At 49.3% G+C, this 18,474-nt stretch overlaps 1 protein-coding gene across 4 annotated transcripts in view; it reads left to right on the top strand.

Moving 5' to 3' along the window:
• Window positions 1-18,474, top strand: part of SLC36A4 (solute carrier family 36 member 4) — a 588,683-nt gene that overhangs the window by 114,995 nt on the left and 455,214 nt on the right. For all 4 annotated transcript variants that reach the window (XR_010201554.1, XM_063951426.1, XM_063951427.1 and 1 more), the window contains exon 4: window positions 12,791-12,879. Coding sequence is in view for 3 of the 4 variants with exons in the window: in XM_063951426.1 (XP_063807496.1) it covers window positions 12,791-12,879 (89 nt within the window). In the remaining variant the exon portion in view is untranslated. The remainder of the gene's footprint in view (window positions 1-12,790; window positions 12,880-18,474) is intronic.

Below are 18,474 nucleotides of genomic sequence, written 5' to 3'. Positions count from 1 at the left end.
TAGATAATAGGTGCTGTGCAGGTTCTTATAGGAAGGGTAGTGTTTGCTGCTCATACTATATGTAGCCTGTAGAAGGACTTTGCCCTGTGGCAGTGGTTATTCACCCAGGTGTATACAGTACAGAATGCAGCAACATTGTGCTCCTTATATACAGCCTAGCCCAGCCTCCACTCCTACCATAAGCACAAATAACAACATGATATTCCTATATCTGGGACAACTAACCAAGACTAGGGGGTATATTTACAAAGATTCGTGTTTTTGCCGTTTTGAAGGGTGTTTGAACTCGAATGGTATCGGGTGCATTTTTACTGCAACTTTTTGAATCCTGATACGATCATTCACTAAGCTGCCAACTTTTCCCAATTCGTATTTTCCGATGTCGATGTGATTCGTAATGTTAGGCAGTGTTTTACGGGGAGTGATGAGTAAAACACTGCCTGACAAAACACAAGGAATCCCGGGCGGATCTGTGAGATCCGTGCAGGGCTTCATTGTGTACCTTAAAAAGGTGTTTTAAGTAGTAAAAAATCCGAAAAAAATTGCGTGGGGTCCCTCCTCCTAAGCACAACCAGCCTTGGGCTCTTTGAGCCGGTCCTGGTTGACAAAATATGGAGAAAAAAATGACAGGGGTTCCCCCATATTTCATCAACCAGCACCGGGCTCTGCGCCTGGTCCTGGTTCCAAAAATACGGGGGACAAAGCGTAGGGGTCCCCCGTATTTTTTAAACCAGCACCGGGCTCCACTAGCCAGGTACATAATGCCACAGCCGGGGGACACTTTTATACTGGTCCCTGCGTCCCTGGCATTACATACCCAACTAGTCACCCCTGGCCGGGGTACCCTGGAGGAGTGGGAACCCCTTAAATCAAGGGGTCCCCCCCCTCCAGCCACCCAAGGGCCAGGGGTGAAGCCCGAGGCTGTCCCCCCCATCCAAGGGCGGCGGATGCGGGGCTGATAGCCATGTGTAAAAAATGTGAATATTGTTTCTCTAACGTCCTAAGTGGATGCTGGGGACTCCGTAAGGACCATGGGGAATAGCGGCTCCGCAGGAGACTGGGCACAAAAGTAAAGCTTTAGAACTACCTGGTGTGCACTGGCTCCTCCCCCTATGACCCTCCTCCAAGCCTCAGTTAGATTTTTGTGCCCGAACGAGAAGGGTGCACACTAGGTGGCTCTCCTGAGCTGCTTAGTGAAAAGTTTAGTTTTAGGTTTTTTATTTTCAGTGAGACCTGCTGGCAACAGGCTCACTGCATCGAGGGACTAAGGGGAGAAGAAGCGAACTCACCTGCGTGCAGAGTGGATTGGGCTTCTTAGGCTACTGGACATTAGCTCCAGAGGGACGATCACAGGCCCAGCCATGGATGGGTCCCAGAGCCGCGCCGCCGGCCCCCTTACAGAGCCAGAAGACAGAAGAGGTCCGGAAAATCGGCGGCAGAAGACGTCCTGTCTTCACCAAGGTAGCGCACAGCACTGCAGCTGTGCGCCATTGCTCCTCAGCACACTTCACACTTCGGTCACTGAGGGTGCAGGGCGCTAGGGGGGGGCGCCCTGAGCAGCAATAAAAACACCTTGGCTGGCGAAAATACATCACATATAGCCCCCAGGGCTATATGGATGAATTTTAACCCCTGCCAGAATCCATAAAAAAGTAGGAGAAAAGTCCGCGAAAAAGGGGCGGAGCCTATCTCCTCAGCACACTGGCGCCATTTTCCCTCACAGCTCAGTTGGAGGGAAGCTCCCCTGGCTCTCCCCTGCAGTCACTACACTACAGAAAGGGTTAAAAAAGAGAGGGGGGCACTAATTAGGCGCAGTATTAACAATACAGCAGCTATAAGGGGGAAAACACTTATATAAGGTTATCCCTGTATATATATAGCGCTCTGGTGTGTGCTGGCAAACTCTCCCTCTGTCTCCCCAAAGGGCTAGTGGGGTCCTGTCCTCTATCAGAGCATTCCCTGTGTGTGTGCTGTGTGTCGGTACGTTTGTGTCGACATGTATGAGGAGAAAAATGATGTGGAGACGGAGCAGATTGCCTGTAATAGTGATGTCACCCCCTAGGGGGTCGACACCTGAGTGGATGAACTGTTGGAAGGAATTACGTGACAGTGTCAGCTCTGTATAAAAAACAGTGGTTGACATGAGACAGCCGGCTACTCAGCTTGTGCCTGTCCAGACGTCTCATAGGCCGTCAGGGGCTCTAAAGCGCCCGTTACCTCAGATGGCAGATATAGACGCCGACACGGATACTGACTCCAGTGTCGACGGTGAAGAGACAAATGTGACTTCCAGTAGGGCCACACGTTACATGATTGAGGCAATGAAAAATGTTTTACACATTTCTGATAATACGAGTACCACCAAAAAGGGGTATTATGTTCGGTGAGGAAAAACTACCTGTAGTTTTCCTGAATCTGAGAAATTAAATGAGGTGTGTGATGAGGCGTGGGTTTCCCCCGATAACAACTGATAATTTCTAAAATGTTATTGGCATTATATCCTTTCCCGCCAGAGGTTAGGGTGCGTTGGGAAACACCCCCTAGGGTGGATAAAGCGCTCACACGCTTGTAAGAACAAGGGCTCTACCCTCTCCTGAGATGGCCGCCCTTAAGGATCCTGCTGATAGAAAGCAGGAGGGTATCCTAAAATGTATTTACACACATACTGGTGTTATACTGCGACCAGCAATCGCCTCAGCCTGGATGTGCAGTGCTGGGTTGGCGTGGTCGGATTCCCTGACTGAAAATATTGATACCCTAGATAGGGACAGTATATTATTGCCTATAGAGCATTTGAAAGATGCATTTCTATATATGCGTGATGCACAGCGGAATATTTGCCGACTGGCATCAAGTCTAAGTGCGTTGTCCATTTCTACCAGTAGAGGGTTATGGACACGACAGTGGTCAGGTGATGCGGATTCCAAACGGCATTTGGAAGTATTGCCTTATTAAGGGGAGGAGTTATTTGGGGTCGGTCTTTCAGACCTGGTGGCCACGGCAACAGCTGGGAAATCCACGTTTGTACCCCACGTCGCCTCTCAACATGAGAAGACGCCGTATTATCAGGCGCAGTCTTTTCGTGGACAAGCGGGCAAAAGGTTCCTCATTTCTGCCCCGTGACAGAGGGAGAGGAAAAAGGCTGCAGAAATCAGCCAGTTCCCAGGAACAGAAACCCTCTCCCGCCTCTGCCAAGCCCTCAGTATGACGCTGGGGCTTTACAAGCAGAATCAGGCACGGTGGGGGGCCCGTCTCAATGAATTTCAGCGCGCAGTGGGCTCACTCGCAAGTAGACCCCTGGATCCTTCAGGTGATATCTCAGGGGTACAAATTGGAATTCGAGACGTCTCCCCCTCGCCGTTTCCTAAAGTCGGCTTTACCGATGTCTCCTTCTGACAGGGAGACAGTTTTGGAAGCCATTCACAAGCTGTATTCCCAGCAGGTGATAATCAAGGTACCCCTCCTGCAACAGGGAACGGGGTATTATTCCACACGGTTGTGGTACCGAAGCCGGACGGCTCGGTGAGACCGATTCTAAATCTAAAATCTTTGAACACTTACATACAGAGGTTCAAATTCAAGATTGAGTCACTCAGAGCAGTGATTGCGAACCTGGAAGATGGGGACTACATGATGTCTCGGGACATCAAGGATGCTTACCTTCATGTCCCAATTTACCCTTCTCACCAAGGGTACCTCAGGTTTATGGTACAGAACTGTCACTATCAGTTCAGACGCTGCCGTATGGATGGTCCACGGCACCCCGGGTCTTTACCAAGGTAATGGCCGAAATGATGATATTCCTTCGAAGGAAGGGAATTTTAGTTATCCCTTACTTGGACGATTCCCTGATAAGGGTAAGATCCAGGGAACAGTTGGAGGTCGGTGTAGCACTATCTCAGGTAGTGTTGCGGCAGCACGATTGGATTCTCAATATTCCAAAATCGCAGCTGGTTCCGACGACTCGTCTTCTGTTCCTAGGGATGATCCTGGACACAGTCCAGAAAAAGGTGTTTCTCCCGGAGGAGAAAGCCAGGGAGTTATCCGAGCTAGTCAGGAACCTCCTAAAACCGAGCCAACTCTCAGTGCATCGATGCACAAGGGTTCTGGGTAAAATGGTGGCTTCCTACGAAGCAATCCCATTCGGCAGATTCCACGCAAGAACTTTCCAGTGGGACCTGCTGGACAAATGGTCCGGGTCGCATCTTCAGATGCATCAGCGGATAACCCTGTCACCAAGGACAAGGGTGTCCCTCCTGTGGTGGTTGCAGAGTGCTCATCTTCTAGAGGGCCGCAGATTCGGCATTCAGGACTGGGTCCTGGTGACCACGGATGCCAGCCTGCGAGGCTGGGGAGCAGTCACACAGGGAAGGAATTTCCAGGGCTTATGGTCAAGCCTGGAGACATCACTTCACATAAATATCCTGAAGCTAAGGGCCATTTACAATGCTCTAAGCTTAGCAAGACCTCTGCTTCAAGGTCAGCCGGTGTTGATCCAGTCGGACAACATCACGGCAGTCACCCACGTAAACAGACAGGGTGGCACAAGAAGCAGGAGGGCAATGGCAGAAGCTGCAAGGATTCTTCGCTGGGCGGAAAATCATGTGATAGCACTGTCAGCAGTATTCATTCCGGGAGTGGACAACTGGGAAGCAGACTTCCTCAGCAGACACGACCTCCACCCGGGAGAGTGGAGACTTCACCCAGAAGTCTTCCACATGATTATAAACCGTTGGGAAAAACTCGACAGGTATTGCGCCAGGTCAAGGGACCCTCAGGCAATAGCTGTAGACGCTCTGGTAACACCGTGGGTGTACCAGTAAGTGTATGTGTTCCCTCCTCTGCCTCTCATACCCAAGGTACTGAGATTGATAAGATGGAGAGGAGTAAGCACTATATTCGTGGCTCCGGATTGGCCAAGAAGGACTTGGTAACCGGAACTTCAAGAGATGCTCACGGAGGATCCGTGGCCTCTACCTCTAAGAAGGGACCTGCTCCAGCAAGGACCCTGTCTGTTCCAAGACTTACCGCGGCTGCGTTTGACGGCATGGCGGTTGAACGCCGGATCCTGAAGGAAAAAAGGCATTCCGGATGAAGTCATCCCTATCCTGATCAAAGCCAGGAAGGATGTAACCGCAAAACATTATCACCACATTTGGCGAAAATATGTTGCGTGGTGCGAGGCCAGTAAGGCCCGACGGAGGAAATTCAACTGGGTCGATTCCTACATTTCCTGCAAACAGGAGTGTCTATGGGCCTGAAATTGGGGTCCATTAAGGTTCAAATTTCGGCCCTGTCAATTTTCTTCCAAAAAGAACTAGCTTCAGTCCCTGAAGTTCAGACGTTTGTAAAAGGGGTACTGCATATACAGTCTCCTTTTGTGCCTCCAGTGGCACTTTGGGATCTCAATGTAGTTTTTGGGTTCCAAAAGTCACATTGGTTTGAACCACTTAAATCTGTGGAGTTAAAATATCTCACATGGAAAGTGGTCATGCTGTTGGCCCTGGCCTGGGCCAGGCGCGTGTCAGAATTGGCGGCTTTATCCTGTAAAAGCCCTTATCTGATTTTCCATTCGGACAGGGCGGAATTGAGGACCCGTCCTCAGTTTCTCCCTAAGGTGGTTTCAGCGTTTCACCTGAACCAACCTATTGTGGTGCCTGCGGCTACTAGGGACTTGGAGGACTCCAAGTTGCTAGACGTTGTCAGGGCCCTGAAAATATATGTTTCCAGGACGGCTGGAGTCAGAAAATCTGACTCGCTGTTTATCCTGTATGCACCCAACAAGCTGGGTGCTCCTGCTTCTAAGCAGACTATTGCTCGTTGGATTTGTAGTACAATTCAGCTTGCACATTCTGTGGCAGGCCTGCCACAGCCAAAAATCTGTAAATGCCCACTCCACAAGGAAGGTGGGCTCATCTTGGGCGGCTGCCCGAGGGGTCTCGGCTTTACAACTTTGCCGAGCAGCTACTTGGTCAGGAGCAAATACGTTTGTAAAATTCTACAAAATTGATACCCTGGCTGAGGAGGACCTGGAGTTCTCTCATTTGGTGCTGCAGAGTCATCCGCACTCTCCCGCCCGTTTGGGAGCTTTGGTATAATCCCCATGGTCCTTACGGAGTCCCCAGCATCCACTTAGGACGTTAGAGAAAATAAGAATTTACTTACCGATAATTCTATTTCTCGTAGTCCGTAGTGGATGCTGGGCGCCCATCCCAAGTGCGGATTGTCTGCAATACTGGTACATAGTTATTGTTACCAAAAAAAAAAAAAAAAAAAAATCGGGTTATTGCTGTAGTGAGCCATCTTTTCTAGAGGCTCCTCTGTTATCATGCTGTTAACTGGGTTTAGATCACGAGTTATACGGTGTGATTGGTGTGGCTGGTATGAGTCTTACCCGGGATTCAAAATCCTTCCTTATTGTGTACGCTCGTCCGGGCACAGTATCCTAACTGAGGCTTGGAGGAGGGTCATAGGGGGAGGAGCCAGTGCACACCAGGTAGTTCTAAAGCTTTACTTTTGTGCCCAGTCTCCTGCGGAGCCGCTATTCCCCATGGTCCTTACGGAGTCCCCAGCATCCACTACGGACTACGAGAAATAGAATTATCGGTAAGTAAATTCTTATTTTTTAGTAGCAGTACTACAAGTCCCAGCAAGCCTCCCCCGCAAGCTGGTACTTGGAGAACCCCAAGTACCAGCATGCGGTTGAAAACCTGGCCCGCTGGTACCTGTAGTACTACTACTAAAAAAAATACCCCCCCAAAAAACAGGGGACACACACCGTGAAAGTATAAGTTTATTACATACATGCACGCCTCCATACATACATACTTACCTATGTTCCCACGAGGCTCGGTCCTCTTCTCCATGTAGAATCCTTGGGGGACCTGTGCAAAAAATTGTACTCACATAATCCAGTGTAGATTGTGTCCAAAGTATAATCCACGTAATTGGCAAAACAAAAAAACGGAAACCCGACCACGCACTGAAAGGGGTCCCATGTTTACACATGGGACCCCTTTCCCCGACTGCCAGGACCCCCCCTGACTCCTGTCAAAGAGGGTCCCTTCAGCCAATCAGGGAGCGCCACGTCGTGGCACTCTCCTGATTGGCTGTGTGCTCCTGTAGTGTCTGTGAGGCAGCACACGGCACAGATACAATGTAGCGCCTATGCGCTCCATTGTAGCCAATGGTGGCAACTTTGCGGTCAGCGGTTGACCGAAAGTAACCTCACCGCTGACCGCAAAGTTCCCACCATTGGCTACAATGGAGCGCATAGGCGCAACATTGTATCTCTGCCGTGTGCTGCCTCACAGACACTACAGGAGCACACAGCCAATCAGGAGAGTGCCACGACGTGGCGCTCCCTGATTGGCTGAAGGGACCCTCTTTGACAGGAGTCAGGGGGGGGTCCTTGCAGTCGGGGAAAGGGGTCCCATGTGTAAACATGGGACCCCTTTCAGTGCGTGGTCGGGTTTCCGTTTTTTTGTTTTGCCAAGTACGTGGATTATACTTTGGACACAATCTACACTGGATTATGTGAGTATAATTTTTTTCACAGGTCCCCCAAGGATTCTACATGGAGAAGAGGACCGAGCCTCGTGAGAACATAGGTAAGTATGTATGTATGGAGGTGTGCATGTATGTAATAAACTTATACTTTCACGCCGTTTATTGGATTTGGTGTATCCGAGAGTTTTTAGTACAAAGCGGCTCCATAGGCGCAAGTTACATCCTTCCTTTTTTTCTACATTTGTAATACTTTCACGGTGTGTGTGTCCTGTTTTTTTGGGGGTATTTTTTTAGTAGTAGTACTACAGGTACCAGCGGGCCAGGTTTTCAACCGCATGCTGGTACTTGTGGTTCTCCAAGTACCAGCTTGCGGGGGAGGCTTGCTGGGACTTGTAGTACTGCTACTAAAAACAATATTCACATTTTTTACACATGGCTATCAGCCCCCCATCCGCCGCCCTTGGATGGGGGGGACAGCCTCGGGCTTCACCCCTGGCCCTTGGGTGGCTGGAGGGGGGGGACCCCTTGATTTAAGGGGTTCCCACTCCTCCAGGGTACCCCGGCCAGGGGTGACTAGTTGGGTATGTAATGCCAGGGCCGCAGGGACCAGTATAAAAGTGTCCCCCGGCTGAGGCATTATGTACCTGGCTAGTGGAGCCCGGTGCTGGTTTCAAAAATACGGGGGACCCCTACGCTTTTTGTCCCCCGTATTTTTGGAACCAGGACCAGGCGCAGAGCCCGGTGCTGGTTGATGAAATATGGGGGAACCCCTGTCATTTCCCCCCCCATATTTTGACAACCAGGACCGGCTCAAAGAGCCCGAGGCTGGTTATGCTTAGGAGGGGGGACCCCACGCAATTTTTTTTTATGTTTTAACACTAAACAGACCCTTTCCCATAGATAACCATGCACAGATCTCACTGATCCGTGCATGGTTATCCAAACTCGACTGGAAAAAGCAGGTCTTTTTTTTGCTGCTTTTTTTAACGAATCGGAAAAAAACAGACCCGCACTTGAGCACTCAGAGACTAACACCCAAATACGAATGAATAGTGAATGCCCGTATTGTATGAAATAACAGCCGTGTTTGACTGATGGTCTATTCATTCGTATTTCTGAACTTTGATAATCAAACCATTACGAATAGTCCAAACACTGCCGAGATTGGTGCTTAGTGAATTCCCGGATTGGGACTTAGAAAAAAAAAACACAAATCGGACAAACTCGAATTCTTAGTAAATACTGGCCTAGGTTTGACTGGACCAATGAGAAGTGTCCCGAATCAGGGCCTTAGTTGTATATACCGCCCCCATCGTTGTCACATCATCGTTCTCTACAAAGCTTCAGGTCCATTCCCAAGTTGCTCAAACACCGTTCTAAACAAACCAGCTGGCTGCATGGGCACAGCCATATTGGATTTCTCTGTGTGACTCTGAACCAATCCTAGCACTACAGCTGTGCTAACATGATTCCAACAGCCTATGAACTTCCAGTACTTCCTTTTTAAACCTGCTCTGGACTGCTGCACATTGCCAGAGCAATGCCTTCCTTCCTGGAAAGTACCTGGTGCCCAGACCTCAGTACTCCTGTACTTGGACCTATTTCAGATATCAGCTGACAGTATACTACATGCTGCTTCCAGCTGTTTGTTCACTGGTCAGTGCTGCTGTATTCCATTTAGCTTCCAAACCTCTGCTGCACCAGCTCACCATAACCAGTCCAAATGCCTGCTGTTTATCGTCTGCTCCCTGTCTGCATCACAGTTCCTATACTGCTTGGCTCAGTTGTCTGGGTTCCTGCTTCATGAAGCTGCACTCGCAGTACATCATCTTTTCTGGTTTACATCTGCTGCGATTATCCGCAGCATGCCATCTACTGTGGCTATTCACAGCAGCTTCAGAGACTTCCATTCTGTCCTTCTGGCTACTCCACTTGCTGGAGTTACGCTTGGCTCTCCTATCCTGTGTTCCTCAAGGAGCATACACACTGTGATTCTGCCTTTTTGGCAGATTTGCACTGTGCGATTTCCTTTGATCACCCCAGAGACAAAATCTACATATATTGACTATACACAGTGCGATTTTGGCTCTGTGCGATTTATGCTATGGTCAATTTTAACTATACAGTGTGCTAGATTGTACACTTTATAGTCAAAATTGACCAGCCTGCATGTTGCCAAACCTGAGGGAGTGCGCATCAGCATCGCAAGCTGTATACACACTGCGATATGCACTATGTTTACTACCGATATGGACTCTATAGTCCTTATTGGTAGTTAAAATCGCACCATGTGTGTGTCCCATAACTCAGGGCTGTACTGTATGTCAGGGGTCTTATTCCTGGGTAGGGTAGTGTTCACGTTCCAGATCCTTCTGGCTTGTTATCTGATGGTCCTGGGTAGCATGTCTCTGCTTCCTGTCTGAGTCTTGGATCCTTAATCCAGTTCTAGGTCTGGACCAGAGCAGTCCCAGGCTTAATGGCTGGAGCAGTCATCAGACCTGGATACATAAGACTCCGGTTACTGCTTGACCTCTCTAGTAGGCTGCCTTAGTTCCTTCACAAGTTCCAGGTACTCACAGCTAGAGTTCCAGTCCTGTATCCTGGTATCAAATTCAGTCTGGGCTGTCTCTTGGCATTGCCAGGACTACTTAGGACACCCCCAGCATCTCAAGCTCCAGCACTTCCTGCTCCATGAGCAGACAATTCATCAGACCTTCTAACTTTACTCACTCTGCTACCTCAGCTGGGCCACAGGGTCCTGAAACGGCTCTAAAACATTCTACAAAAGTGAATTTACAGGAAGTTAGTTTACACATAATTAACAGTACACTTTGTCCACTGCTTTGCTGTAATGCACACATACTGTACCCAGTGACCCCCTGGTGTGCATTTAAGTTTGCCTACAGAATGCAGTGGTCAAGGTAATGCCATCCTTCTAACCTGGGTTCAGAAAGTAGGCGTAATATGTGATGTCCTGTTTCAGTGTTATCTGTCTATCTGTCTATCTGTCTATCTGTCTATCTGTCTATCTGTCTATCTGTCTGTCTGTCTGTCTGTCATTATTATTATTAATATTACATTTTATTTATAAGGCGCCACATGTGTTTCGCAGCGCCGTACAAAGGACAGTACAGGGAGACAAAACATAGCATTACTGTAAATAAATAACAGAAATAGAGTACAGGTAACAGAGCACCACACGTTCTCAAGACATAATACAGCTAAGATGTAAGCATTGATGGAGTGATCATCGTACTACTAGAGGCTGGTGGCCATAGATGGAGATGAGCCTTTACTAGCAGGATAAAGATGGTCATTGAGTAGGGGAGAGCTGCGAGTGAAATGTGTTGAGACGAGGGCTTAGATAACCAGAGGAAAGAGGGCCCTGCTCTGAAGAGCTAACAATCTAGTGGGGAGGGGCGACAGACAGATGACAAGAGGTGCAGGCAAGTGGGAGGCAGCCTGATGGCAGTATGCAAGCAAAGCTGAGATGTTCACTGCATGAGGCAGGGGGGTGGAGGCGCGGCTTCAGCACTGGGTTATGCATCGGGAGGGTATGCTTTGATGAATAGGTGGGTTTTTAGTGCCCGTTTGAAGCTTTGCAAGGTCGGGGAGAGTCTAATGGAGCGGGGGAGTGCATTCCACTGAAGGGGTGCAGCACGGGCAAAATCCTGAACTCGTGCATCGGAAGCAGTGACCAGGGCGGTGGAGAGGCGACGGTCATTAGTCGACCGTAGGGGGCGGGAGGGAGTATGAAGGGAAAGGAGGTTGGAGATGTAGGGAGCAGTGGAATTAGAGATGGCCTTGTATGTGAGGGTGAGGAGTTTGAAGAGGATTCTGTAGGGGAATGGGAGCCAGTGTAGATTTTGTCGAAGGGGAGTGGCAGATGTGGTGCGGCGGGAGAGGAAGATAAGCCTAGCTGCGGAGTTCAGGACAGATTAGAGGGGAGCAAGATGGGAGCAAGCGAGGCCAGTGAGGAGAACATTGCAGTAGTCAAGTCGTGAGATGACTAGTGAGTGGATGATGAGTTTAGTTGCACTCTGGGAGAGATATGGCCTGATACGAGCAATGTTGCATAGCTGGAAACGACAGGATTGTGCCAGAGCTTGGATGTGGGGTGCAAAGGAGAGGGAGGAGTCAAGAGTGACGCCCAAGCAGCGGAGTTTGGGAACGGGGGAGATGGTGGTGTCAACAATGATGGAGATATTGGTCGGGGGTGTTGCTCTGGATGGGGGGAAGATGATGAGTTCAGTTTTGTCCATGTTGAGCTTTAGAGAGCGTTCAGACATCGAGGAGGAGATTGCGGAGAGGCAGCTGGAAACCTGAGAGAGGACAGAGGAGGACAGATCAGGAGATGAGAGGTAGAGTTGTGTGTCATCAGCATAGAGGTGGTATTGAAGGCCAAATGAGTTAATGAGCGCACCCAGGGAAGAGGTGTACAGGGAGAACAGAAGGGGTCCAAGGACAGAACCCTGAGGGACACCAACAGGAAGGATGGAAGGGTGTGAGGTGGTGCTGGAGGCAGACACAGAGAAGGAGCGGTTAGTTAGGTAAGAAGAAAACCAGTCAAGGACAGTGCTAGAGAGGCCAGCGTTTTGGAGTGTGCGGAGTAGGAGAGGATGATCTACGGTGTCAAAGGCAGCAGAGAGGTCCAGAAGGATGAGCAGAGAGAAGTGGCCCCTGGATTTGGCCGAAAGCAGGTCATTGGTGACTTTCACAAGGGCAGTCTCAGTTGAGTGGAGTGGGCGAAAGCCAGATTGTAGTGGATCGATGATGGAGTTGTCAGAGAGGTAGCTTGTGAGACGGCTGTAGACTGGTCGTTCAAGTAATTTGGAGGCGAAAGGGAGAAGAGATCGATCTATCTATCTATCTATCTATCTATCTATCTATCTATCTATCTATCTATCTATCTATCTATCTATCTATCTATCCACTGAGAATATTAATAAATGCATACAGTAAGTTATCTCTTTCCATTTTTGTGATCAGGAAAGTGGATCTAGCCATAGTACATTTTAAATAAACGAAAGGTGTAAACTAAATTCTGCCCTTTGGCTTCTTTGCTGCAGATTTCTTACATTTGTGGGGTGCTTTTCGGTATAAAATGATCTGCATTGTCTGAGTTCTTTTGTTGTTCACTTTGCTTCCCGAGCATGTGAAAACAAAATAAAGAGCACACCCTCGTTAACGAGCATTAACATCCAATGTTTACACTGTTATAGCTTGTTGTATGTTTTACACTTGACTTCCTATTAATTATGTTTTATTTTTTCATTTCCAGTTGGGACCGGTGAGCCTTCTATTTTTTGGAATCATCTCAATTCATTGTATGAATATGTTAGTTCGCTGCAGTCATTTTTTATGCCAAAGGTAAGTCTTTCGGTGACTGAGCACCATAAACCAGAAGCACAAAATGATCCATTTCAGTAAACTGGGATGTATAAAACATGTATTCACCATTGAATAGATATGTAAAATGTGTTTCATTTTATAAATAAATAATAAGATTTTACTTACCGGTAAATCTATTTCTCGTAGTCCGTAGTGGATGCTGGGGACTCTGTAAGGACCATGGGGAATAGACGGGCTCCGCAGGAGACAGGGCACTTTAAGAAAGAATTAGGAATACTGGTGTGCACTGGCTCCTCCCTCTATGTCCCTCCTCCAGACCTCAGTTAAGGAAACTGTGCCCGGAAGAGCTGACAGTACAAGGAAAGGATTTTGGAATCCAGGGTAAGACTCATACCAGCCACACCAATCACACCGTATAACTCGTGATAAACTTACCCAGTTAACAGTATGAACAACAACAGAGCATCAGACAAACCTGATGCAACCATAACATAACCCTTATTTCTCTGACGTCCTAGTGGATGCTGGGTACTCCGTAAGGACCATGGGGAATAGACGGGCTCCGCAGGAGACTGGGCACTCTAAAAGAAAGATTAGGTACTATCTGGTGTGCACTGGCTCCTCCCTCTATGCCCCTCCTCCAGACCTCAGTTAGAATCTGTGCCCGGCTCGAGCTGGTTGCACACTAGGGGCTCTCCTGAGCTTCTAGTAAAGAAAGTATTTGTTAGTTTTTTTATTTTCAGTGAGATCTGCTGGCAACAGACTCACTGCTACGAGGGACTAAGGGGAGAGAAGCGAACCTACCTGCTTGCAGCTAGCTTGGGCTTCTTAGGCTACTGGACACCATTAGCTCCAGAGGGATCGAACACAGGCCCAGCCTCGGTCGTCTGGTCCCGGAGCCGCGCTGCCGTCCCCCTTGCAGAGCCAGAAGCAAGAAGAACATCCTGAAAATCGGCGGCTGAAGACTCCGGTCTTCATTAAGGTAGCGCACAGCACTGCAGCTGTGCGCCATTGCTCCCTATGCACACCACATACTTCGGTCACTGATGGGTGCAGGGCGCTGGGGGGGGGCGCCCTGGGCTGCAATTAGAGTACCTTACATTGGCAAACAGCACATAATATAGTCTAAAAAACTATATATGTGCAAAAATCCCCCGCCATAATATAAATATAAGAGCGGGAGAAGTCCGCTGAGAAAGGGGCGGGGCTATCTCCCTCAGCACACTGGCGCCATTTCCTCTTCACAGCTCCGCTGGAAGACAGCTCCCCAGGCTCTCCCCTGCAGTTTCCAGGCTCAAAGGGAAACAAAGAGAGGGGGGGCACTAAATTTAGGCGCAAACTGTATATGTAAAGCAGCTATAGGGAAAAATCACTTTGTGTTAGTGAAAATCCCTGATTAAATAGCGCTGTGGTGTGTGCTGGCATACTCTCTCTCTCTGTCTCCCCAAAGGACTTTGTGGGGTCCTGTCCTCAGTCAGAGCATTCCCTGTGTGTGTGCGGTGTGTCGGTACGGCTGTGTCGACATGTTTGATGAGGAGGCTTATGTGGAGGCGGAGCAGGTGCCGATAAGTGTGATGTCACCCCCTGCGGGGCCGACACCAGAGTGGGTGGATATGTGGAAGGTATTAACCGACAGTGTCAACTCCTTACATAAAAGGCTGGATGACGTAACAGCCGTGGGACAGCCGGCTTCTCAGCCCGTGCCTGCCCAGGCGTCTCAAAGACCATCAGGGGCTCACAAACGCCCGCTACCTCAGATGGCAGACACAGATGTCGACACGGAGTCTGACTCCAGTGTTGACGAGGATGAGACATATACACAATCCACAAGGGGCATCCGTTGCATGATTACGGCAATGAAAAATGTGTTACACATTTCTGACATTAACCCAGGTACCACTAAAAAGGGTATTATGTTTGGGGAGAAAAAGCAGCCAGTGTTTTTTCCCCCATCAGATGAGTTGAATGAAGTGTGTGAAGAAGCGTGGGGTTCCCCCGATAAGAAACTGGTAATTTCTAAAAAGTTACTGATGGCGTACCCTTTCCCGCAAGAGGATAGGTCACGTTGGGAGATATCTCCTAGGGTGGATAAGGCGCTCACACGCTTGTCAAAAAAGGTGGCACTGCCGTCTCAGGATACGGCCGCCTTGAAGGAGCCTGCTGATAGAAAGCAGGAGGCTATCCTGAAGTCTGTATATACACACTCAGGTACTATACTGAGACCTGCAATTGCTTCAGCATGGATGTGTAGTGCTGCTGCAGCGTGGTCTGATACCCTGTCAGATAATATTGATACCCTCGACAGGGATACTATTTTGCTAACCATAGAGCATATTAAAGACATCGTCTTATATATGAGGGATGCACAGAGGGATATTTGCCGGCTGGCATCTAGAATTAATGCAATGTCCATTTCTGCCAGGAGGGTATTATGGACCCGGCAGTGGACAGGTGATGCTGATTCTAAAAGGCACATGGAGGTTTTGCCTTATAAGGGTGAGGAATTGTTTGGGGATGGTCTCTCGGACCTCGTATCCACAGCAACAGCTGGGAAATCGACATTTTTACCTCAGGCTCCCTCACAACCTAAGAAAGCACCGTACTATCAGGTACAGTCCTTTCGGCCTCAGAAAGGCAAGCGGATCAAAGGTGCTTCCTTTCTGCCCAGAGGCAGGGGGAGAGGGAAAAAGCTGCACCAGACAGCCAGTTCCCAGGAACAAAAATCCTCCCCTGCTTCTACTAAGTCCACCGCATGACGCTGGGGCTCCACAGACGGAGCCAGGTGCGGTGGGGGCGCGTCTCTGAAATTTCAGCGACCAGTGGGTTCGCTCACAGGTGGATCTCTGGGTTCTACAAGTGGTATCTCAGGGATTCAAGCTGGAATTCGAGGCTTCTCCCCCTCGCCGTTACCTCAAATCAGCCTTGCCAGCTACTCCCCAGGACAGGGAGGTAGTATTGGCGGCAATTCACAAGCTGTACCTCCAGCAGGTGATAATAAAAGTTCCCCTCCTTCAACAGGGACGGGGTTACTATTCCACAATCTTTGTGGTACCGAAACCAGACGGTTCGGTGAGACCCATTCTAAATTTGAAATCCTTGAACACTTATATAAGGAAGTTCAAGTTCAAAATGGAATCACTCAGGGCGGTTATTGCAAGCCTGGAAGAGGGGAATTACATGGTATCACTGGACATCATGGATGCTTACCTACATGTCCCCATTTACCCACCTCACCGGGAGTACCTCAAGGTTGTGGTACAGAACTGCCATTACCAATTCCAGACGTTGCCGTTTGGTCTGTCCACGGCACCGAGGGTGTGTTCCAAGGTAATGGCCAAAATGATGATACTCCTTCGAAAGAAGGGAGTTATAATTATCCCGTACTTGGACGATCTCTTTATAAAGGCGAGGTCCAAGGAGCAGTCGTTGATCGGAGTAGCACTATCTCATGAAGTGCTACAACAGCACGGCTGGATTCTGAATATCCCAAAGTCGCAGCTGGTTCCTACGACGCGTCTGCTGATATTGGGCATGTTTCTGGACACAGAACAGAAGAAGGTGTTTTCTCCCGGAGGAGAAGGCCAAGGAGTTGTCATCTCTGGTCAGAGACCTCCTGAAACCAAAACAGGTGTCGGTGCATCATTGCACGCGAGTCCTGGAAAAGATGGTAGCTTCTTACGAAGCAATTCCCTTCGGCAGGTTCCATGCAAGGAACTTTCAGTGGAACCTGTTAGACAAGTGAGGATCGCATCTTCAGATGCATCGGCTGATCACCCTGTCCCCGAGGGCCAGGGTGTCTCTGCTGTGGTGGCTGCAGAGTGCTCATCTTCTCGAGGGCCGCAGATTCGGCATTCAGGACTGGGTCCTGGTGACCACGGATGCAAGCCTCCGAGGTTGGGGAGCACTCACTCAGGGAAGAAATTTCCAAGGACAATGGTCGAGTCAGGAGACTTCCCTGCACATAAATATTCTGGACCTAAGGGCCATTTACAATGCCCTAAGGCAAGCAGAACCCCTGCTTCAAAACCAGCCGGTGCTGATTCAGTCAGACAACATCACGGCGGTCGCCCATGTAAACCGACAAGGCGGCACAAGAAGCAGGATGGCGTTGGCAGAAGCCACAAGGATTCTCCGATGGGCGGAGTATCACGTGCTAACACTGTCAGCAGTGTTCATTCCGGGTGTGGAAAACTAGGAAGCAGACTTCCTCAGCAGGCACGACCTCCACCCGGGAGAGTGGGGACTTCATCCAGAAGTCTTCACGCAGATTGTGAACCGTTGGGAACGGCCACAGGTGGACATGATGGCGTCCCGCCTCAACAAAAAGCTAAAAAAGTATTGCGCCAGGTCAAGAGACCCTCAGGCGATAGCTGTGGACGCACTAGTGACACCGTGGGTGTACCAGTCGGTTGATGTGTTCCCTCCTCTTCCTCTCATACCCAAGGTACTGAGGATAGTACGTAAAAGAGGAGTAAGAACTATACTCGTAGTTCCGGATTGGCCAAGAAGAACTTGGTACCCAGAACTACAAGAAATGATCTCGGAGGACCCATGGCCTCTGTCTATCAGACAGGACCTGTTACTGCAGGGGCCCTGTCTGTTCCAAGACTTACCGCGGCTGCGTTTGAAGGCTTGGCGGTTGAACGCCGGATTCTAACGGAAAAGGGCGTTCCAGATGCAGTGATTCCTACGCTGTTAAAGGCTAGGAAAGACGCTGCCTGAAGTTCAGACGTTGTTAAGGGAGTGCTGCATATTCAGCCCATTTTTGTGCCTCCAGTGGCACCTTGGGATCTCAACGTAGTGTTGGATTTCCTAAAATCACATTGTTTTGTGCCACTTCAGAACGTGGAGTTGAAGTATCTCACGTGGAAAGTGGTCATATATATATTTGGCCTTGGCTTCGGCTAGGCGTGTGTCAGAATTGGCGGCTTTGTCATGTGAAAGCCTTTATCTTATCTTCCATAGGGACAGGGCAGAATTGAGGATTCGTCCCCAATTTCTCCCTAAGGTGGTATCAGCGTTTCATTTAAACCAACCTATTGTGGTGCCTGCGGCTACTCGGGACTTGGAGGCCTCCAAGTTGCTGGACGTAGTCCGGGCCCTGAAAATCTATGTTTCCAGGACTTTCTTGAGTCAGAAATACTGACTCGCTGTTATCCTGCATGCACCCAACAAGCTGGGTGCTCCTGCTTCTAAGCAGACTATTGCTCGCTGGATCTGTAGCACGATTCAACTTGCACATTCTGCGGCTGGACTGCCGCATCCTAAATCAGTAAAAGCCCATTCCACGAGGAAGGGGGCTCTTCTTGGGCGGCTGCCCAAGGGGTCTCGGCATTACAACTTTGCCGAGCTGCTACCTGGTCGGGGTCAAACACGTTTGCAAAATTCTACAAGTCTGATACCCTGGCTGAGGAGGACCTTGAGTTTGCTCATGCGGTGCTGCAGAGTCATCCGCACTCTCCCGCCCGTTTGGGAGCTTTGGTATAATCCCCATGGTCCTTACGGAGTACCCAGCATCCACTAGGACGTCAGAGAAAATAAGAATTTACTCACCGGTAATTCTATTTCTCGTAGTCCGTAGTGGATGCTGGGAGCCCGTCCCAAGTGCGGACT

The sequence above is a fragment of the Pseudophryne corroboree genome, chromosome 2, assembly GCF_028390025.1.
Source record: "Pseudophryne corroboree isolate aPseCor3 chromosome 2, aPseCor3.hap2, whole genome shotgun sequence".
In the NCBI taxonomy this organism is placed as follows: Eukaryota; Metazoa; Chordata; class Amphibia; order Anura; family Myobatrachidae; genus Pseudophryne; species Pseudophryne corroboree.
The sequence above is the reverse complement of the archived record's forward strand: the minus strand, read 5'-3'. Positions and strand labels throughout refer to the sequence as shown.